General features: G+C 39.3%; 1 protein-coding gene across 2 annotated transcripts in view; it reads right to left on the bottom strand.

Annotated features, from left to right (window-relative positions):
- Positions 1 to 24,926, bottom strand: part of LOC124125004 — a 76,274-nt gene that overhangs the window by 39,656 nt on the left and 11,692 nt on the right. For both annotated transcript variants that reach the window (XM_048390892.1, XM_048390891.1), the window contains exons 7-12: positions 14,681 to 14,711; positions 3,777 to 4,828; positions 3,544 to 3,599; positions 2,724 to 2,828; positions 2,386 to 2,446; positions 2,157 to 2,225 (exon numbers count right to left, since the gene is read on the bottom strand). In XM_048390892.1, the coding sequence (XP_048246849.1) occupies positions 2,157 to 2,225; positions 2,386 to 2,446; positions 2,724 to 2,828; positions 3,544 to 3,599; positions 3,777 to 4,828; positions 14,681 to 14,711 (1,374 nt within the window). The remainder of the gene's footprint in view (positions 1 to 2,156; positions 2,226 to 2,385; positions 2,447 to 2,723; positions 2,829 to 3,543; positions 3,600 to 3,776; positions 4,829 to 14,680; positions 14,712 to 24,926) is intronic.

The following is a 24,926-nucleotide window of genomic DNA, read 5'->3' as shown; positions in this document are numbered from 1 at the left end:
CAAGGTAAATATGCAATTAGTCTTAGAACTCACATTGCGCAAACATTTTCCTGTATTTATGTGTCTGTGAGCTCATACACAATCTATAATGATACGTTGTCAAACAATACATTTGATCAATATAACTTCCATGTCGCAGTTTGTTTATTTTTGATCTACTGAGCCCCACCTTTCCAATTCCTGTAATTCTTTACATGTCCCCAGACACAGGCTTATTTATATACAGGCATGTAAAGTTTTCAGAGGGTCTTTTAACATCAATGTTACATAAGTTTTATTTTTGGAAAATTCGGCTTACCTTTAGAATACAGTACCACAAACTTTTCAAACACGTGACAATACCTTATGACGTAATTGTAGTATTTTGTTGCCAGTCACACCGGTGAAACAATGCCCTGTGACGTCAGGGGTCATCGCGTGTGCATAAGCTCCTCCCAGTGATCTATCATCTCTACACGAAATGTCATTGAATACGCAAAGCGCTGTGGAGAGTTTTGAATATTTGTTTACTGAATATAGCCTGCGGCGGCGCATTTTATAGCAGGCGCTAGTTTACGAAAGCACTTTTATTTTTTATATATTTTTTATTTCGTTTTTCTCGTAATTCAAGTGGCTAAAAGGGTTATAAATGGGAACTAATATACATATATTATTTTTTCGGTGCATTAATTTTCATTATTATGCAGAAGAATGTAGTTTATTAGGGATATTATATTGGTGCTGAACACATCCAAATATCGCTCGTGTTAGGGTAGGTTACCCCGAACTCTATCCTTAGCCCTTGGATCCCCTTTACGATCAATCACTCCTTTTCGATCATTAGGGTTAGGTGCCCGTTTAGTGGCTATTAGATTACCCGAATTCTGTCCTTAGCCCTTGGATCCCCTTTATGATCAATCACCCCTTCACGATCATTAGGGTTCGGTAAATCTGCCCATTTAGTTTCTATTATAGATTCTATATAGCGGCTCCTAATATTCGTCACACAAAAACATCGAGTAAAAAGAATGAAATGGTTTTGTGTCGTATACTATGGCTACTGGAAACTGTCCTGGAACATTCGCGCAAGCCACTTTCACCGGCTACATTTTTTTCAGTACTGATTCAAAAGCGAACTCACCGTTGTGTCGTCACTAGCCATGCATGCACATGCCTCCCTCGTTCCTTACTATTATCCACATCATCCTTACAGTGATCCCAACCACACTTTTCTGTCACAAAATCCACCCGACGAATTATTAAATAACACTGCGTACTCGCGAGTTCGACGTCTGACGTCTGACGCCTTAAGCCGTTTTCATTTCGCGCCATATCGGATCATTCCTCGCCACTCGGTATCTTGTAGATTACGGAAAGGAACGAGTGTGCCAAATTGTATCGGGATCATTCGTAAGTGTCGATAGACTGAAGTAACGACACACCATGCCTACCCGTAACCTTCGAAAAGTCCGTCACCCATTCGACCCTTTTCGTTTCAGTTCCGTAACGTCGTAGGCATGACCATGTAAATTTGCATTTTGTTGCACAGTGTGGACGTAGCTCAGTCGGTTAGCTGTCGGGGCTAACAATCCGAAGGTCGCGAGTTCGCGTCCGACGGATTCTGACGTTTTAAGGGAACAACCGATCGAGTGTTGAATTTGGGGATTTCACCCAATCCCCTCACCTTCCAAAACTAAAAACGTATTGCTGACGCAGTTGAAATCACTTTGAATCTTTAAACGATACGTTTGACATTTTCAGAACATTTCTATGTCATCTTTTCTGTGTTTTCCTGCTGGCAAGTTAAAATGGTGTCCAGTGTCAAATGCATAAACCTTTCATACTACTTCCGGTATGTTTAGCAGATTTTATCTTACAAGTAAGGAATCGTGCTTGTTGTTATTGCAGAAAGGTTAGATTATTTATGTGTATTCTCTTGGTGGCAAAAGGGGACAGGTCTAAATGAAAGTAGGTCAACATTTATACCCAGTCTCAGACAGTGTGGTTAATCATGTAATATGGGTCATTTTGACACAATGACACACACTCACCCATGGCCAACACCCGGTCTTCATTGCTCAAGGCAAGTATGGACTACACTAATATTCTGTTTTTACTTAATCAAATGTGTACATCATTCCTTATATCGTAAAAGGGTAAATGATAAATGTACTCACATTTCAGCAGCATGGATGTGTCTACAGCTCCTGGATTCAGCAGATGAACACCGTATTCACTGGCAGAATCTGCAACATCAATGTACAGTTTCTTTCTTGATAAGTCAGTTTTGTAAGGATATCGGTTGTACATGTTTACCATATTAATACAATTGTAATGCTAACACGTCAGATTAATTTTAGATTCATGATTATTAGAGGTCAAGGAAGAAGGGAAATGCTAATTTACCAAGCAAGAAATCCATGGTTTTCGTGGCTCTCTTTTCGATTTTTTCATTCTCGTCAATGCGCTGAAAATATAACAAATATTTGCTTGTCATGGTCTGCCTTCAATAATGTGTGCGTTCAATAACTCACTAATGAACGTTTACTATCTATTTCAAGAATAAGCCATTTATATAGAGACCACTCACTAACTCACTCCTAACTCACTCACTCAAAACGAAGGAAAGGAGGTCATTGCATTCGCTAAGCATCTCCTGTAAAATTTTGAAGTAATGTGATTACATTTTGTGATTTCATCGTTATAACACAATTCTGAATAGAAGGGTAGGTTAACACACAAACCGATTTCAAGCTTTTGATTTCAGCATTCAGCTGGTCTGTAAGCAGTTTAAGGCTTTCAATATGTTTCTCATCTGCATCAATTTTCGTCTTCAGTTCTGTAATGTCCTGCAACAAAAATCTGCAACATGATGTAACCTGACGGTAGAGTTTACTTCTAGTGAATGTCTGAAGCAGTAAATGATTATGTCGTTCGGAAAATATCGAGCACTGAAGTGGCCAATCTGCACCCGAAGTTTGAGTTAGAGTTACCTCCCTTGTTTGTTGTTGACATGAGGAGAGGTTGGTGGTCAAGAAGTTCTGTGACTTGCTCTAAAAGGCTGACTGTACCGTAATACGAGCAATACTATGGTGATACGTAGTCTTGAACGACCTGACTTGTGTCTTATCTACTTGCATAGTGCGGATGGGATACCTATCTGAAAACGTCAAAGCTCTGCAGCTTCCAACACCACTAGTGATTGAAGTACGGAGCCCATGAGTCCATCGAAATATGTAATAGGGCCTGTTACTCATTATTACTGCCACTGTATTGACCCATTCTATTACCTGCATTTTGTGCTTGTTAAACTAGAGCTACAATGTATTAATTACTCATTTATCTTGTGTAGTAATTTACTGATTTCACAAATTAGTTTTGTATGAACTGATTTCTTGGTTAATCACCTCATACCATGATAATATAATAAACACAAAACAGTTAATGAACTGATGCTCTCTCTCTAATTGATAAAACCAAATCACGACTGATCATATACATTTCCAGTCTGTTGGTCAATTTGCAGACACGAATTCATTATGTATTGCCAGTGACTATACTCACCATTTTGTATTTCATTTCCAAGTCTGCAATAAAGTCGTATGTCTGCGTATCCTTGTCTGAAAGAAAAACGGATATGACATGATCAAAGGTTTACACGACTGGTCTAACAACTGGAAAATTGACAAACCGGGTCTCAAATTTTAGAACCATTTGAAAGAGGTTGTAAAAGAATGCAGTATAAAACATCACATACCATGATCGAATGACCAAGAGATATTTTCACATATGAATACCTTTAACAGATTCTCCATCCATTTCACATGTCAAAATTGCACCAAATTCTGATATTCTTGATTGAAGATTTGACAGGCTGCTGGTGTTGTAGACAGCTGTAGGTACATCATGTGTTTGTGGCATAACAGTGTCCAGGCATATCTGAGTCATCTTCCCTACACAACTCTCCAGATCCAAGAGGGCTGACTTTGAGGCATAGAGGAGGGCTTTGGCGATGTAGTCTAAAACCCCAGTGCATGTCTTCCAATCTTCTTCACATGTGTTTAGACGAGCATGTAGAGTTGCCTTGGTCTCCTTTGTTTGACTTTCAAGGGCGATCAGAGTTGACTTCTCTCTTTGATCAAGTTGTGATCTCAGAGTCTGGAATGTGCGGCCAATACTTTCTTTCAAAGTGTAGTGTGTTCTGTCGGTTGCTTCGATTCCTTGCCTGATGCTCTGCATGTATGATTGCTGGCGAGCCTGTAACTTTGAGAGCTCATTCTTATGATGGTCCAACTGTTTTGTTATAGTATCAGCAACAACATCCAGCTTCACAACTTCGTGGTCAGCATGGTCTTCAATCCTACATCTCGCACAGATTAACTTCTTGCAGCGTTTATCAAAAAGATAAAGAGAGTCGTGTTTATGGATACCGCAAAATGTTGGAATGTTCGAGATTGTCGGTTCCACGTCAGTGAAGTTTTGAAGTACATGGTTCTTGGTAAGTTTGAAGCTGCTGTGCATGTTCTGGCAGTATTCACAGAGGAACTCCTCACACTCCTGACACCAACACACAGCCTGGTTCCCGTCATCTTCATGTGTACAGAGGAGGTCTGAGGATCGATGTTTGACTGTCAGGTGGTATATTTCCTTCTGTCTCACTGCATCCTTCTGGAGGCTTGTGTCTGTGAGGTTGACGCCCCTCTGACATGTAGAGCATGATATCACACCACGAGCTGCAGATGTCACACACGTCTCACACACAGCGTGTAGACAGGGCAGTAAGTAGGGGACTGGACCTTGTAGGGTAAATTGCTTCTGATCGACAGAACACTTCGGGAAGGTGTCCATTCTGAAAGACAGAAGATTTAACACAAAGACTGTTTCAATCAATGTACTGACATGTATCAAGCTGTACCATTGCAGCTCATCACACAAAAGACTCAGGTTCCATTCATCCTTTGTGGTGCCCTTTTCAATTGTGTCTTGATACTGTTCCTGAGGATGAGCTAAATAAAATCCAAATTCCTACATATAAACATGTACAGAATAACTTATTGTCCAAATCTTTCACTGGATAGACAACTCTTCAACGATTTGGCATGGGTATATAAGGTATGTTTTCAGCCACAGCTGCAAAACCCAAAAGTTGTTTTAATTAAGACAAACACCTTGGAACAATGTTGTGGGAGAAAAAATATTTTTATTTCACGTGGACAATGTAGCCCCCCCCCCCCCCCCCCCCCCCCCCCCCCTAACACACACACACACACCTCTTACCCCCCTCGACACTCACACGCACACAAGAATAGTTCGCTATGCCTTTGCATCGATACTAACTTATCTCTACCCAACCATGACTGCACATATATCTCTAACATCAAAATGATTAACTCCTCGATATCCACCTGTCCAGGTACTTAGATCAAACAATACCTATTTGATAATACCTTATTCGTACTGCTCCCTGTGCCCACAAATCAACTGAGGGAAATGAAAAGAAAGGTTCAAGGTCCACAACATACTGCGAATGTTATACCACATGATTAAATGTTGTCTTCAGAAATCAGACAAAGTATGTCATGTCATACATGGAAACCCTTCTTCCAAAAATGTATATCGATGTCAATGACGTGCCTGTTTTTTACTGAGATATGTAACCTATGTCCTATTCTGCAACTCACTGCAAACAATTTAACACAAACGGCATTGCCACTGATCAAAACTCATTTATTTAAAGGTTATTGTAATACTTTCATTGCTTATAATCTAATTTGGTGGAACTGCCTACTTATGTATTGAATACTGTAAGGGATATTCTCGCGATCTCGGCTTTTGGAAACGAAGTAAATATGTAAAAGACACGAGAATGCGAGAACGCGAGATTTAGCCAAAATTTCGCGTTCTCGCGATCTGCATACTTGTGCTTTGGGTACATAGCACTTTTTTGTCAAAGGTCGACAACTCGAGAATGCAACAATTGGACAAGATGTAAAACCTCGCAATCTCTACTTGTTCTCCAGGCGCAAGCCCACATTAGTAGACGTATGGTTATGCTTCTTTCGTGTTCTTCGTTCTCCAATTCAAGTAGCATTTAGCAAACTTATGACTTGAGCTTGACAATACTATGTATTGTACAAACACAAAGTCCTATGGACAGCAGAGTCCTCTCCAGTTGTTACAGTGCCCTATGTACTTTAAATTAAAACTCTCAACATCCTCAGTATAACTTAACAAAAGAAATTCTGCACATGAATGTCCCATGGTAGTGAAAACATTAAAGTGTCCGGAAGCTGGAAAAATATCAACGTCAGTGAGTGACTTTATATTGCTTTAAAGCCGCATCAGAAGTATTGCAGCTACACCGTCAGTTATAGAAATAATCCCAGGCCTATGGTTTTCTTATGGAATACTGTAAGGGGCATTCTCGCGATCTCGGCCTTTGGAAATAGGAGCTAAATTATTCTAAAAACACAAGAATGCGAGATGGCGAGAACGCGAGATTTAGCGATCTCGCATTCTCGTGTATTTTGGTACGTAGCAGTTTTTGTCAAGAGTCGACAACGCGAGAATGCGACATTTGGACATGATCTCGCAGTCTCGCAACCTCGACTTGTAAAATTAGGCCACTAAACACGAAATCGGGAGAACGTGAGAATGCGAGATTTCATTTTCTCGCGATCTCGGGTTCTCGCGTTTTAAATGCTGTCCATGCGAATGCGTTATATCACTGCAGGGAGAATAAACCATGAGGGGCGGAGTGTTTTATTGTACGATAAACAACTCCCACTCGTCGTTTATGTCTTATATAAGATATCAACATTATAAGGACCACTAATGTACAAGCTAATATAACCCCTATTTAAATAATGATGACTCCCTCAATAGAATCCGACCTCGGTAACGTCGGACAAGTCCATTTCATGCACAGGTGGGTATTTTTCCGCATATTCTCATAATCCTCAGGTCGATTACCCGTACCTTTTCTCCCAATACCTATTTTCATATTTCTCCTTGTTTGGGATGCGATCGTCGGCCATAGCGTTGATCTGTGCTGCCCTGCTACATCTATGGGGATCAACCCACTGGACACTTCCCTCTCACAAATAACGTCGTCAAACATACGCCGTCATCAAGTTGTGAGCGCATGTTCGAATCTTCAGAAAAGACGCCATGATAGAACCCTGTTTTACCTTGAAATAAACCACGCTTCATTGTTTTTTGCGATTTATCGCGTAACCATCTTATATAACTTGATAATGCCCTCATATTGCTTGACGACGGGCCATTACAATGCCAGTTGTTAGTTGACGTCATATGACGTTCAATATTCACCTCATCTGGTATGTTCTATGACGTTTCCATATTTGTAAAGATGGGTCAGTGATATTCGTTGTGTGTTGATTGCAGTAAATGTTTCAAAACCCATATTGTTGTTAATTTTATTAAATAACAAAAGTTATCCATTTTAGTTATAATCACGGTAACGTTATTTTTTAGGGCATTATCATTTGCAGAAGCCCTCGGTCCTCGGTTAATGGAAGACCAAGTTCCTGGAAATATATATAGATATTGCATATGTATATTCCTACTTTCTTTACTTGATGAAATACTCCACACACGTAGCCCTACTGAACACACATGATGCATGTGAATCGCACCCTCAGACAGTAATTGTACATATTTGCCTTAAATAGTTCGATAAGAAAAAAACATGTTAAAAATAAAATTCCTCCCGTTTATCATGTTTTTTGAAAAATCAAACTCTAACTATAAATTTATTGCGGCCAGAACATCTACATGCTAGGCATACTTTTACTGGAAATGTACTCGAATATACCGCCTGAGGGAGAATGGCCGAAGGGGGATTATGTCGTGGCGCAGTCCGTCCGTCCGTCTGTCCGTCCCACAGAGGGTATTAAGCTTGTGAAATCAACTCCTCCTACAGTTTCCAGAGAATATCCCTGACACTCTACACACAAGATGTCGACATGTTGATGATACGCATATCGCAGTCCCGTTTCATTTCGACTAATGTTGACAGAGTTACTGACCCTGTTTTACGGAGCTTCATTTGCCTAATTGTCAGAGAGGGTACTATAGGCAGTAGGCAGACAAGCATGAGAACGCGATCTCGTGTTCTTGCGTTTTTGAAAATAATTACTGATAGGAAAGTAGGCACAAAAACACGAGAATGCGAGAGTACAATATTGGTCAAGTATCGCTATATTGCGTTATCGCGTGAGAACGTGAGATCGTAATATTGGTAAAGTCACGCTATCTCTCGCTCTCGTGTTTTTGAAAATAGTTACATGTAACTTTATAGGCAATTGGCACCAAAGAACGAGAACGGGAGATTACGACATTGGTCAAATATCGCGATGTCGTGTTCTCGCGATTTCACGTTCTCTTGTTTTTGAAAACAGTTACATATGACTGTATAGACATTGGTTAAGTGTCACGATCTCGCATTCTCGTGTTTTTGAAAATAGTTACATATAGCTGTAGAAGCAATTGGCACAAAGGCACACGAATGCGAGATTACGACATTGGTCAAGTGTCGCTATCTCGCGTTCTCATGTTTTTGAAAATAGTAACATACAACTGTCTAGGCAATTGGCACAAAAGTGTGCAACTTGCGTTAACGTTACACCTAAACTACACCCCGTATCGTTCCGTGAATATTCCGGCCTTTAGCAACCAATGCTTCTCGGTAGAGGCGACCAACTGGACCGGGTGGTCAGGCCCGCTAACTTCGTTGATGCATGTCAACATATTCAGTTGCTTAGATCGATGCTAATGATGTCAATCACTGGATTGTCTCGTCCAGGCTCGATTATTTACAGACCGCCGTCATATAGCTGGAATATTGCTGAGTGCGGCGTTAAACAACACACAAACAATCAAAACATTCCCGTGTCCAGCTAAACTTAGCCGGGTGTGACGTCACATGAGCTTTGGAAATGGAGGCCTGTACCGACTCCAATCTTGGCGTAACTTGACGACGCGCAGAAAGAGCAGCGAATCAGCTTACAGAAAAAAAAATATCCAAACTGGTTCCAGACTCTGCATACGCGCTTTCAACTTGCGATATTGTGATATGAAGAGTCGGGGCTTAACATAGTAAAATCTCAAGCGCTCTCTTGTCCCTAAAAGTAAAAACATACTCTCTTACTTGTTTTATGTTCGAATATATTGCCACGCATACTTTGACAGTCGAGTACCAGCTACTACAAACATCCCATGGTCACAGGCCCGAGGTCGAAGGGCAGATCATTAAGTAACCATTCACTTTAAAAGACATTTCACACATTTTAACCTCTTGTTCCGCAACCGCTTGTCCTGTGTGCTGTTTCATGTGCTTGACATTTTATGTCATTTGACTTCAGTTACGTGGTTTTGCAGCCATATTGGATTCAATATTTTCAGAGTGCATTTTACTTTGATTTTGGTACATGTCTTCAAAACCCTACCCCTCTGAACCTGCAAGCTGAAATGATTCAAAACTTTCAAAGAACTGTCTCCATACTTAGCATACTACTAAAAAAAGAATTTAAAGAACACCCGTGGTTATCCTTTATGTCTCGAGGGCTCGCATTTCGGTAAACTTACATTAAGCACTGGATCCATCCCATGGTTCTCTCAATCTCAAATTATCCGCTCTAGATTTCCGTGAGACGATATAAATGGTTACGCTACTAAGTCTAACTTACCAATCAGAATGCGAGTTACAAACCAGCTTCAACGTTGGGTTGGCTATATGAACAACATGGCGGCCAGTCTCATTCATTACGAGTGAGTGAGTATGGTTTTACGCCGCTTTTAGCACTATTCCAGCAATATCACAGCGGAGGACACCAGAAATGGGCTTCACACATTGTACCCATGTGGGGAATCGAACCCGGTTTTTTTACGAGACGAGCGAACGCTTTAACCACTAGGCTACCCCACAGCCCCTCGTTCATGACGATGGCGTTTGCGAGAAGTTCAACAAGGAAAATTGACGGACACGCAAAAGAAAGCCCTCCAAGGTCCTTTTTGATAGAAAGTGGGTCTTTATGTCCATTGACACTGGCGTATGCTTTAGCTTCTAGGCAATAGGAGTTACCTCCCTTACTTATTTTCCTTATCTCGACGTTTGATTGGTCGGTAAAATGGTAAAAAAACCATCAAGGGCGGATAATTTAAAATTAAGAAGACCTCGCGAAAGGATCCGGGGGATAGTGAAGGTTTATGGAAATACGATCCCACGAGATACAAAGTATGGGCCATGATAGATTAACTATATTCATGTCAATAATTCGTTTTTTTCAACAGGTCTTTTTAATAGTACGCCAAACAACGCTTGACATTTTCTGATACCATTTTGTATTGCGGCCATATTAGACTTAAGATCGATGTTTTCCTTAAATATATTGCTTTAAAAATCATATCTTGTAAGTTTCATCGTAGAACACATTGAAGGTTTGCATGTAGTTACATGCGAGCGTTTGTGAATGCGTACAGTGTGTGTGTTTCTGCGTGAGTTTGTGTGTTCTATTTTGTGTGCGCGAACGTGTGTATCATCATCATCATCATCATCGTCATCATCATCGTATCATGATCATGATTATTATTCTTGTGTTATTGATATCCGATGTGCAAGTACATATTTTTGGCTATATTTTACACGATATCACATTTTAGTAATTAAATGCAGTGTTGGGGAAAATATTTATTAAAAAACTACAATTCTTTCGCGTATTCTGATTCGCTAGCGCAGTTTTGACTCAAACCGCTATGTGTAACTATTGAAAAAAGCATGAGAACGTATATACATTAATGACATATTCGATATTTTTTATATCTTTTCAGAAAATGAGCTAACAAGTGTGCAACTTGCGTTTACAGTACACCTAAACTACATCCCGTATCGTTCGGTGAATATTCCGGGTTAAGAGTGGCCTTCAGCAACCCATGCTTCTCGGTAGAGGCGACCAACGGGACCGGGTGGTCAGGCCCGCTGACTTTGTTGATGCATGTCATCATATTCAATTGCTTAGATCGATGCTCATGATGTCAATCACTTGATTGTCTCGTCCAGGCTCGATTATTTACAGACCGCCGTCATATAGCTGGAATATTGCTGAGTGCGGCGTTAAACAACAAACAAACAATCAAAACATTTCCGTGTCCAGCTAAACTTAGACGGGTGTGACTTCACATGAGCTTTGGTATTGGAGGCCTGTACCGACTCCTATCTTGGCGTAAGTTGACGACGCCCATAAAGAGCAGCGAATCAGCTTACAGAAAAAAAAATATCCAAACTGGTTCCAGACTCTGCATACGCGCTTTCAACTTGCGATATTGTGATATGAAGAGTCGGGGCTTAACATAGTAAAATCTCAAGCGCTCTCTTGTCCCTAAAAGTAAAAACATACTCTCTTACTTGTTTTATGTTCGAATATATTGCCACGCATACTTTGACAGTCGAGTACCAGCTACTACAAACATCCCATGGTCACAGGCCCGAGGTCGAAGGGCAGATCATTAAGTAACCATTCACTTTAAAAGACATTTCACACATTTTAACCTCTTGTTCCGCAACCGCTTGTCCTGTGTGCTGTTTCATGTGCTTGACATTTTATGTCATTTGACTTCAGTTACGTGGTTTTGCAGCCATATTGGATTCAATATTTTCAGAGTGCATTTTACTTTGATTTTGGTACATGTCTTCAAAACCCTACCCCTCTGAACCTGCAAGCTGAAATGATTCAAAACTTTCAAAGCACTATCTCCATACTTAGCATACTACTCAAAAGAATTTAAAGAACACCCGTGGTTATCCTTTATGTCTCGAGGGCTCGCATTTCGGTAAACCTACATTAACCACTGGATCCATCCCATGGTTCTCGCAATCTCAAATTTTCCGCGCTAGATTTCCGTGAGACAATATAAATGGCTACGCTACTAAGTCTAACTTACCAATCAGAATGCGAGTTACAAACCAGCTTCAACGTTGGGTTGGCTATATGAACAACATGGCGACCAGTCTCATTCATTACGAGTGAGTGAGTATGGTTTTACGCCGCTTTTAGCAATATTCCAGCAAACTCACAGCGGAGGACACCAGAAATGGGCTTCACACATTGTACCCATGTGGGGAATCGAACCCGGGTTTTTGGCGTGACGAGCGAACGCTTTAACCACTAGGCTACCCCACAGCCCCTCGTTCATGACGATGGCGTTTGCGAGAAGTTCAACACTGAAAAACTGACTGACACGCAAAAGAAAGCCCTCCAAGGTCCTTTTTGATGGAAAGTAGGTCTTTATGTCCATTGACACTGGCGTAGGCTTTAGCTTCTAGGCAATACGAGTTACCTCCCGTACTTATTTTCCTTATCTCGACGTTTGATTGGTCGGTAAAATGGTAAAAAAACCATCAAGGGCGGATAATTTAAAATTTCGAAGACCTCGCGAAAGGATCCGGGGGAGAGTGAAGGTTTACGGAAATACGATCCCACGAGATACAGAGTATGGGCCATGATAGATTAACTATATTCATGTCAATAATTCGTTTTTTTCAACAGGTCTTTTTAAAAGTACGCCAAACAACGCTTGACATTTTCTGATACCATTTTGTGTTGCGGCCATATTCCTTAAATGTATTGCTTTAAAAATCATATCTTGTAAGTTTCATCGTAGAACACATTGAAGGTTTGCTTGTAGTTACATGCGAGCGTACAGTGTGTGTGTTTCTGCGTGAGTTTGTGTGTTCTATTTTGTGTGCGCGAACGTGTGTATCATCATCATCATCATCATCATCGTATCATGATCATGATTATTATTCTTGTGTTATTGATATCCGATGTGCAAGTACATATTTTTGGCTATATTTTACACGATATCACTTTTTGTAATTAAATGCAGTGTTGGGGAAAATATTTTTTTTAAAAACTACAATTCTTTCGCGTATTCTGATTCGCTAGCGCAGTTTCGACTCAAACCGCCATGTGTAACTATTGAAAAAAACGCGTGAAAGCGAGATCGCGACACTTGACCAATGTCGCATTCTCGATGTTTTCATGCTTTTGTGCAAACTACCTTTACAACTATAAGCAAATACTTTTTAAAAAAACGCGAGACCACGAGAACGCGAGATCGCGAGAACGCGAGATCGCGACTTATGACTAATGTCCAGACAAACTGATGGTGGGTTCTGTTCCAATTCAAGCTGACAAGCCGTGATACAACTGAAATATAAATACTGTTTAAAGCGTTGTTAAGCCTAATTCACTCACTTATTCAGAGTTTGATTGATTTTTAAAAAAATGCATGGGAGGCGGGAAATACTATATTGTTTACATTATACTTTTGTACAACAGAACTGTATAAAGCATATATGCATATGTACAATTGATGTCATGCGTGTTCAGTTGGGTTACGTGTGTGGAGTATTACATCAGGTAAAGAAAGTAGGAACACACATATAAGCGATACTTCTATTTCTAGGAACTTGGAGGTAATAGAATAATGTATAAGGCGGGATGTTCCGTAGTCAGGCGGGAGCGGAGGAAAATCTAATAACTACTCATGTATGGTCTGAAGTAGCGAACATGGTGTCGAGTAAAACATCAGACAAGCTCGTTTTAGACGAATACTACAAATTGGTCTGTGAAACTTTTGTGTTAGTGAATATGCTAGCCGTGTATAATATTACCTCATGATTGGTTTGTTTGTTTGTTGTTTGAGGCCGTACTCAGAAATACTCGAGCTATATGACGGCGGTCTGTAAATAATCGAGTCTTGACCAGACAATCCAGTGATTGATATCATGAGCATCGATCTACGTAATTGACCACCAGATCCCGTCAGTCGATCGCCTCTTACGACAAGCATAGTCGCCTTATACGGATCTTAACGGGTCTTACCTCATGGAGAAACCGATAGGCCTGTGGTTATGTCTACAACTGACCGTGTAGCCGCGATAAGCTGCAATACTGCTGATGCGGCTTTGAGCAATATTAGGGGCGGTCGGGTAGCCTAGTGGTTAAAGCGTTCGCTCGTCACGCCGAAGACCCGGGTTCGATTCCCGACATGGGTACAATGTGTGAAGCCTATTTCTGGTGTCCCCCGCCGTGATATTGCTGGAATATTGCTAAAAGCGGCGTAAAACCAAACTCACTCACTCACTCATTGAGCAATAATAACTCACTCACTGACGGTGATTTTTCTTCCAGCTGCCGGACACGTAAATATTTTCACTATCATTGAACATACATGCACACATTTTCTTTTGTTAAATTATATTGAGCATGTTGAGGGTTGAAACTGTAACAAAGGGAGAGGACTTGTATACACTACATAGGACTTTGAGTACGTAAATTAGATAGCATTTCAGGCTCAAGTCATAATTTTGCTAAATGCTACTTGGAAAATGAAGAGCCTGAAAGAAGCATGACCAAAGGTCTACAAACGTGCGCATGCGCCTTGACCTCATGATAATACGCATGCCCAGTGCTATTTGCCCAAATCACGAGAATGCGAGTTTCTTTTCGTGGTTTTGGCATATTTAGCTGTTTCCAAAGTCGAGATCGCGAGAATGTCCCTTACAGTATTCCATACTTATGTCAATTTCATGAACATTTTCGTCTCTTTGCTCCTTAATTCAAATCATAAAAAAATAATCTAAATAACAAATAGTAAGGTGTAAAATGTGTCTTACTTGCTCGATGCTCCGGTCCAACCGTTCGAACCTTGTGGAAAAAAAATATATGGCAAAATCAATATTAACAAATACATTATTCTTAATGAAACTACAATTATGTTCAAGTATGACTATGTTATGCTACATACATGTGTTACAACAAACGCAACTCCTCAGAAACTGCTGGTGAACCGAAACGCATGAGATAAAAATCGACTGTTTTGTCAGAGATCATTAGCAGGTGAAGCCTCTTGTGCTCGTTAATCCATCAAAAAGTACCTTCTTTCCCCAGCATTGTTTATATCCACCTGTGTGTCCAACATGGGTATGCATGGAACCTACGCACTCGCATGTATCAGTCTAACATTTACAGGTTTAGTGTCATGGAGTGAGGGAACCGACTATGTGTCTGTTTATGTAATTGTACATTACACAAATCAGGGTATTATTAACTTTTCTTAACAACGTCTGAAAATCGAAAACATATTTCAATATAGATATACTTCCACGCGAAAGTGTTTGAACATTCTTTCTCAAGAATATGTGCAACTCGTTTGCTGTGGGTTGCACCCCTGTATCGGTTGAGGAAGGGATTCTTGGGGTTGAAGGCACTGGAGCCAGGAACAGTGTTCCGTTTGCCCAACACACCACTTTGAAGGTAACTTCATCTGGACGAGTGGTAAAATTGGCCAAGTTCTATCAATCAGCTGCTCATGTGAAGCCATTTGTGTGACGTTTTTGTCATAGAACCGTACGTTTACTTTATGAATGGTCTTCTGTTCATCGATTTGTTTCACATACCTGCCCAGAGCATATACCCAGAAGGCGGTGGCTCATGGGACAATCTGGCTGATCATCGAGCTCTGGATGTATGCTAGAGTATTAACATTTCTGTATCTCTTTGGTGTTAGGTTGCTGGAATTCTGTTTACTTTGAGACATCGCCCTTGGTGGCGCTCCATAGCAGGCAGGGAGCAGGTTTGCAGAACCACAATAAATACAACCATTGGTAAACATGGGCAAAATTTCTGCACCAATAAGCTGACTTGCTTCAGATGTGGAAATGTGACCATGATGGCAAGATATATACCTGAACCATAAAGTGCTAACATTGTAAAGGCGACCATATAGCATCTTCAGCTGACTGCTCTGTAGAGAAAATATGAGGCCACTGTGCAAACAAATTAAATGTGAGTAAAGAATCAGTAACTCTGATGCTGGAAATGAAGCTCAGTCACTTCAACCTACCTATGAATGTCACATGCCCATCATATGCTTCATATAAAGGTGACTGCATCAATTCTCTGATAAAAACACGACCTGACATCTAAAACCATCTGCTGCATTCACTTCAAACACAACTCCAGATTCAATTCAGACGTCATTGAAGCAAGGAGAAACAGCGTCAACACAAACAGAACCAAACATCGAACAGACCAAATCTATCAATGCTAACCCCAAGATAAAACACATTCAATCTGTCCGAGTGCCAAAAAGCACTCTATCATAGATCTGGTTTACTTGAGGATATGGATACAGATGTATCTGCCCACGTGCACACAAGCGGCCATTCCGGTGGTCACTCACCCAAAAAGATTGGAAGAGTGCTATCATCCTTACTCCCCCTTGAAAAGTAAAACAAACTGATCAATTCAGTGGAATTGTCGAGGTCTAAGGGCAAATTTGATGAGATTAAGCTTTTGCAAGTACTTATAATCCAATAGCTTTTACTTTTAAAGAATCATATTAGAAAGAATGTGATAAACTGATTGACGTCAATATGTTTATGCTTAAGCAAATAATGGTAAGGCATCTGGTGGCTCAGCATTTTTGTGTTAAACACGGAACAATACAGTGTTCTATTTCGTCCTCTCATCTTCCAACTATGATCATAAATTTCAAAAGTTTGTTGATAACTTTATTTCATGTCGTGGTACAAAGATGAACAATATTGAAACAAACAATGACAACTTTGCCTCAACAAGATTCCCAAGTGGTCGCTAAAGATGTCTTTCCACAGCCAAGGCCCCCAAAAAGTCAAAACATGTGTTCAGTTTTGTGATAAACGCAAAATGAATCATGACCCTGTGTTATTATTCTAACACAAAACTCCAATCAAAGTGGTCAAGGATACCATCTTTTCTATAGGAATAGCATTTGGCAATAAATTGCCTTTTATTCCACATATTACAAAAATTGGAAGTTAAATGCTTAAAAGCTCTGGATATACTAAAGGTAGTTTCAAATGCTGAATGGGGTGGAGACTAACAAACTCAGCTTCATCTCTACAGAACATTGATTCGATCTAAACTTGATCATATCTGTTTCATATGTGGTTCGGCTCATAAATTGTACATTCAAGAGCTTAACACTATTAAATATCAAGGTCTTAGATTGTGTCTGGGTGCATTTCGAACTTCCCCTGTTGAAAGTTTATATGTTGAATTGAACCCTGTCTTGTTATCAGAAGGATAAAACTGGCACTGCGGTATGTTAATAAATTCCATTCCAATCCATCCAATCCGGCATTTAACACCAGCTCAATCCTCCTTAACAGTCTTTGTATTCTTAGAAAACTAGCTAAATTCTTCCACTTGCTATGCGTTTCCAACAACATATTACTGATGCTAATCTAAATATTTCTTCAATTGATGATTTAAAACTGCCAGCGTGGCAGTCAAAACAGCCTGAGGTCAATGTGGAATTCACGAAATTGAAAAAGGGGAGAAACTATCTCCTTATCATATCAACAAGCCTTCCTTGAAAATAAACATCAATATACAGCGCATACAAGCATATACACTGATCGATCCAACATGGTGATATGGTGTTAGCTGTTACCCATGATGGTACTCTATTATTATGATGAACTGATGTGGAAGTTCCATTTTTACAGCAGATGTTAAGGCTATTCTATTAGCCTTGCAAATTATTGCACGTTCGAAAGAGAGCAGTTATATCATTTTTTTCTGATATCTTATCCTGCTTACAGGCATTCAACGAACGTAAAACAGATCATGCCTTTTCAGTTGAAAATTTGAAATGCCATTTAAACCTGTCCATGGCTAACAATGATATCATATTTTGTTGAATTTCTACCGAGTATTGGCAAATCGATATCGAGAGGCCCTTTTCCATATACTGACCCCAAACCCGCTATTCGCCAATATGTTGGAAATAAGTGGCAGCAAAGGTGGAATAAGTAGTCAGGATAAAGTTGTGACCCAAAGGTGTCTCATTGGACACAGTCATTTTACTCATTCGTATTCATTATTCTCCTCTATGTATTCCTTGTCATAGTCCTTTGAATATAAAACACCTCTTGTTGGAATGTGTGGATTTTGCACTAATTCGCCAACGCTTTTATACTGTTCAAACTATTTCTGAACTTTTCAATACCGTTTCTAGCCACTTAGTTTGAGCATAATTGATGGAAATTAAATGGTGTGATAAGATGGAAAATTTAAATTTTAAGTGTCAGGCTTTCCTTCTGGACTGAAGTGTTAGTGATCTTCATGTTTATATTATGGTTTTTTTCTAAAGAATGTTTTCTAGCCGCGAATAGGTGGAATATTGCTGATGCGTCATAAAGCCAAATTTACTCCCTCACTCTTGTTTATGGTACCAAACTGTTCTTTCCATGTGATATAGTTCCATCCTCAGCTGTCATTTTTCACTATATTTTTTTATACGGACAGAAAAGGAAAACGCTTGATCACCTTTAACTTGAAAGGAATGACAAGAAAACGAATTTAGTAGAACATATTTACTCGCCTGACAAAGAATGATGAAGGTGTGCCAAAATGAGTGCACAGAATTTACTAGTGAATAGCAGTTCCAAAAGCAGCATTCGGGATTATAGCACTACCCAAAGATGAGGTCAGTGTATGACGAATGGATGCGTTAAACGGTGAGGTACTGATCCGCACGACCACTTGTGCAAGCAGCTGAAATGTTTCTTCATTCCTCTTGAAAGGTTAAGGTCAAGAACGGAACGTCATTGGCTGATGGTTGACATCGGCTCGTACGTTATCTGAGCCAATCCTACATATATCATATCGGGTTCATATCGGGGGAAACTGCAGGCCATTCCGTCACAACAATGATCGTCTAGGAAAGGTCTGCTTGGTGATTCTTGCAGTATGTGGTGGGCCGTCATTTTCCTGTTGACATCTTCTCAGCCGTGGCTGCAGTACAGGCCACATTTCATTGACCACATGACATTGGGCATTCAAGTTACCATTAGTGACAATGATGAAGCTCCTAAAATGTGCAATAATCATCACACTGCCTTCTCCAAAACGCTCACTCCCATGAACACAAGCGTCAGCAAATTTATTGTGTCATCTTCTGCATACCCAATATTTTCCATCCATAGGATACGCAGAAGCAGGAGTCATCGCGGATGAAAATCCTTCGAGGAAGTGTATTTATCTAAAGAAATACTGATGATAAATCTGAAGTCTTGATATGTCGATATGTCATCCAGTCCTCAAAGGCCGAGTCAGTGTCAAAGATGGATCTGAAGCGATTATTTGGGTGCGAATGAGGCGGGCTGTCATTGATGCTACCTGTTTGTCAAAAAGGTTGCCAAGAGTTGGGCACTGGTCTTTCGGTGCACATGAAAATGTCCAGCTGTCTGAGCGAGGTTCCCCTTCTAACATCATTTACGGAAAGCTTTTGAGATGTCATCACATCAAATTTCACATTGCCTTTTATGCCTAAACATTCAGGGAATGCATAAAATACCATCCTGTTTTCAACTATTATAAAATATTTGTATTTTTTGGTCACGTCGATCTCGAATGAGATTCCTACCCAGCTGAAGACATTGCTGTATTTGATTATCTTATGCCTAAATACCCCAAACAACTGAATTTCATTTTAATTTGTCATTTCGCCAAATATTACCAAAAATCGAATATGACTTTTCAAAGAGAGTCAGTAATTTACAACTCCGACAATAGCACGCCCCTCCAGTGTCACCCATCTAAAGACATGCAGTGATAAGACAATTCTTCATCTGAACAAAAACATTTGATACAAGTTAAAATAGGGAGTTGTATCGAACATCATTTTGTGTCAAATTTCGAAATGTCTACTATAAATGTTTTGAAAGCTGAACTACAGCCTGGAGTGATGTAATCCTGATTAAACAACTTTTTAGAAAACTTCATTTGCCAATAGCACAAGATGAATTTAAAGTCCGTTCAAGATTCGTTTCAACCCATTCTCCTGGGGGTCTGGCCAGGAATGTATGAGAATGTTGTGTTGTGTCATGAAGTCACGAGACTACACGTGCAACACGTCCTTCTTGATATTCTGCTGAATGTGACGTGATCCCCATGCACCTCCAACAGGACTACGTGATAACAGAAATAGAGAATAATCGGTAACGAACGAATGCTGTCTGATTGCTATTGATTACTACCAACTGGTTTCTGTGATCTGAGGTGTTACCTCCGATACCGTCGACTGCCACCTGTTATTCACACAACCATCGCTGTAACAATGCAATCATGACTCACGTGTTAACAGCATTGCAAGCGCATCTTGCCTTGTTGGTATCAGATATGAAGTAAACAACGCTCATTGAAGATTTCTATGGAGTGACAACATCCAACGTGGTCGTATGTAATGTTCATGGACAAAAACTCATGACAGTTCTTGTCACAAATCAGTGATGTTGGAGCTGTCAAAATTGCTCTCTGAGAGTAATTCCTAAGACGCAGCAATCGGATATTCTGTTGACCTGACGTGACGTCACGCAGGTTGATCTGAGGGTTGACGGTCAGAGATTTTGTTGAATGTCTTATCACAACATTTCTTCACTCTCCCGTTTAAACCAATGCCATGAAGACGGTCATTTTGCAATAGGCGTGGTGCATGTATACATACGTGTAGATGTTGAAAACGAAAACATGTCATCTCGGAAATGTGTTCATATTACAGTACAACGTGTCACATGACTCAATTATTTCAATTGCAACTTAAGTGACTTACCAAAGCTACCATCTTATTAAGTGCTTTGTACTTGTGATGTTGCACAAGATATATGTCCGTTGTTATACTAACAAGATGTAAAGTAACATTACTCAAGCGAAATAGGTTTAACCAAGATATATACGGTTATTCCATTTTAAATCCTAGTTAAGTGGTCGGATAACATAGAGCTAGCACAACAGAACAATGAGTTTTTAAATTTGATCATCTCTTTCTCTATTTCATTGGACACAAATCAGTGTATATTACTACTTTCTAAACCACTTTGCTCCTAACAGTAATAAAAGAGTCCAAACTGCTAACTATTGTTTCCTTTGCAATATTCAGTGCTCATTCCATTAGTACAATGTCTGATATAATAGTGAGGGTGTGACTTCAGTTTTTAACACCACACCACGGTATTATATATCACGGCGTGTCAACTTAATGTGGGAGGAAAGCCCGAAGTGATGCAGGTCTCGTTTACCTCTTTGGTGAAACCCACGAGCACTGGTATGATGCTAACAAACCTACAAACATAATCGGTGCGAATCGGGATTCGAACCAACTATCATATGGACGCAACTCTGGCGCCTTAGGCGACTGGGTCAATCGTGCCCCCTCTGATATAATAACGATGTTCGACTCTGTTAGACACAAAAATGATAAACTTTCTTCAACTCGTTTAATTCATCTTTTTATGCTTTTTACTGTATATGAAATATATGAGGTTAAGTTTCTGAAAGGTTAAACTAACAATGTCCGATTTGTATAGATAAATCAAATGCTAGTAGTTAGTGAAAACTACGCATGGTTATTACTCGTCCAGGTTGATGGCACACTTGCTGACATCATCATATCGATATAAACTTGTAATTTATTGACATGTATGAACCTTTTGCTCTTAGTGTAAATGACTTTAGAACATTCCTCTCCGGTTTCGATCATATAACAGTGTTCGGGTAAAAACTAAGAAGTTTGGTAGATACAGTGGTGGTGTGACAATTTTTATTGGAGAATCGTTGGTCATTGATTGATATTTATCAAGGATATATGAACATTTTGAAAATACAGTAGTTTTCTTATTTGACACATCAAGATTAGGTATTGACAAGGATACAATCTTGATTCTGACATATCTATTACCTGAGAACTCTCCTATCTATGAGGATAAAGATAGAGATAGTATGTCAGTATTGAGGGTCTATTTGACAGAGATTGTACATGGTCACCCAGAAAAGGAACTCTTTCTTGCTGGTGATTTGAATGCTAGGACCAAAACCTTCCTTGATTACATACCTGAAAATAACATTGACTTTATCCAAAAGGATATTGATGATTACCCAACTGACAGCTTTGAAGTACGAAGGAACAATAAAGATTCTGACAACTGCAACAATTTTGGTAAGAGACTTGTTGAATTGTGCAAATTATTCAGTATACATATATTGAATGGAAGATGTCACAGAGACAAGCAAGGTGAATATACATGCATTACACACAATGGTGCCAGTACTGTTGACTATATGATAGCTTCCCCTAGCCTCATTTCATGTATATCTGACTTTGGAGTAGGTGAGCGAGATGAGTCAAATCACTTCCCATTGTTTTGCAGGTTTAATTTTGCTCATAATGATTGCAGTAATGTACAAGTCAACAAGAACAATGATGATTCTCTGCTTAGTGAACTTGAAGTTAATCCCTGGTACAAATACCCATGGAAGGAAGATAATAGAGATGTCTTTAAATCCAAGTTTAAAGACTTGTATCACCTCCTCAAAGATGAAATTGAACAGATAATTTCAACAGATGTTAATACTGCACTATGTCGACTTGTGAATGTCTACCAAGAAGCAGCATCTATAAACAAGAGACTTTACTGTTTTCCTTCAACCCATAATAAATCTAGACAGATCAGTCAACCACCTTGGTGGGACAGTGAACTTGAAAACTTAAAGAATGAAAAATACCGTGCCATGAGAGGACATAGAGACTATTGTTTAGATATTAATGTGTTCAGGGAGTTGCGATCTAAATTCAAGAAAACCTTTGCACTTAAAAGACAATCTTATCAAAATCAACAGCAACAAAAACTAATTGAATCAAGAGATAATCCTAAATCATTCTGGAAATTGTTAAAGCAAGGGAGACAATCACAAATGCTAGTTGGAATTAGAACTGATGAATGGATGAAGCACTTTTCTTCCCTCCTCCACTCAGAAAATAAACCCATCTTACCTCCACCAATGGACACAGATAATCATGTAACATGATACCCCGGCACATGAAGAATTTTATCAACCTATAACAAATCAAGAAACTGAACAACATATCCAAAAGCTTGCAAATAATAATTCACCAGGACCTGATGGTATTGTCTCTGCATATTTCAAGAATACGAAAAATATAATTTTACCTACATTGACTGCTCTCTTTAATGAAATACTTGACAATGGTGTGTTTCCAAATGCTTGGAATAGAAGTATCATTTGCCCTCTTTTTAAATCCGGAGACAAGCATGATGTAAACAACTACAGGGGAATATCCTTGATTTATAACTTGTGTAAAATATTTACCTCTATCATAAACTGGAGACTTAAGAATTGTTGTGAGAAAAATAACATAATTGATGAACTGCAAGCAGGATTTAGGTCCAATTATTCAACTATTGACAATAGTTTTAGTCTGCAGGCAATGACTAAAAAATATGCAGCGAGAAGAAAGGGGAGATTTTACTGCCTCTTTGTTGACTTTTCAAAGGCATTTGAAACTATAAGACATGATAATCTACTGAAAAGCCAACATGATGTTTGGATTAAGGGTAAACTGTTCAATATAATTTTATCAATGTATTCAAGTCTGTGTGCTTGTGTAAGGGCTTCAACTGGACTAACTGATTATTTTAAATGTAATATTGGCACCCGGCAGGGCTGTATTTTGAGTTCACAACTATTTATAATATTCATAAACAAGCTTTTAATTCAACTTGAAGACTGCGGAGGAGAAGGTGTTTTTATATCACAAGATTTTAAAAATGTTTCTGATGTTTGCAGATGATGTTTCATCTGTATCATATTCAGCAGTTCAACTACACATGAAAAATTGATGCTCTACATTTATTCTGTTTACAAACTGATATGAAAGTCAATCTGAAGAAGACAAAAGTAATGGAATTTAGAAATGGTTGTTCCCTAAGTTATGAAAAGTGGTCATATAATGGTGAAAGCATTGATGTTGTTCCACTTTACAGATATTTAGGAATTATGTTCACCCCCAAACTTGTGTGGACCCAGGCTCAAACATGTTTAGCTGCACAGAGTTCCAAAGCTGTGTTTGCCATAAATAGATGTCAGAAGAAACTTGGTGATATTCCATGCAAAGATGAATTCAAAATTATTGATAGTTTTGTAACCCCTATACGGTCCTATGGCTCTGAAATCTGGGGTGTTAATTACAGCAAAATCATTGAGGATATTCAAGTTAAGTTGTGCAAATCAGTTCTTAAAGTGCAAAGAAATACATGTAATGTGATGGTGCTTGGTGAGTGTGGTAGAGCTCCTTTCAGCTTACATATATGACAAGAGCTTTGAAGTACTGGTGCAGGCTGATACAACTGAGCTCGGAGAGACTACCATATCAGTGTTACAAGATGCTAGCTGTTCTGGATAATTCAGGTCGCACCACCTGGGCCACACGCATTAAAAATATTTTATTTAGATTTGGATTTGGATATGCATGGATAGCACAAGAAGTTGGGGATAAAAATGTTTTTATTTCCATGTTTAAACAGAGACTATTTGACAACTTGCAGCAAATGTGAACAGTTTATCTGACTCTTATTCCTATAAACATTTTAAATCGCTACTAAATATTGAATATTACTTAAATTCACCACTTTCATCTCACTTAAAAAGGATTTTATCCCGCTTCAGATGCAGTAACTTTCCAATAGCATAAAATACTGGAAAATACCATGCCACACCATATGAAGAAAGACTCTGCCCTATCTGCCTATCTAAAAATAAGTACTTTATTGAAAATGAATATCATGTATTAATAATTTGTGAATCCTACAGTTCCCTTTGTAATGCACTTTTAGATAAATATATTACCTCTAACCTTCAGCATAACTTTATCTCTATTATTTCCTCAGATGCATATATATATGGTAGCTTATATAAAATATCTATTTTCCTTACCAAAGCTCATCAACTTAGGCTGAAGACCCGGGTTCGATTCCCGACATGGGTACAATGTGTGAAGCCCATTTCTGGTGTCCCCCG

Source organism: Haliotis rufescens, unplaced genomic scaffold, assembly GCF_023055435.1.
Source record: "Haliotis rufescens isolate VD_foot unplaced genomic scaffold, xgHalRufe1.0.p SCAF_9, whole genome shotgun sequence".
Classification (NCBI taxonomy): domain Eukaryota; kingdom Metazoa; phylum Mollusca; class Gastropoda; order Lepetellida; family Haliotidae; genus Haliotis; species Haliotis rufescens.
The sequence above is the reverse complement of the archived record's forward strand: the minus strand, read 5'-3'. Positions and strand labels throughout refer to the sequence as shown.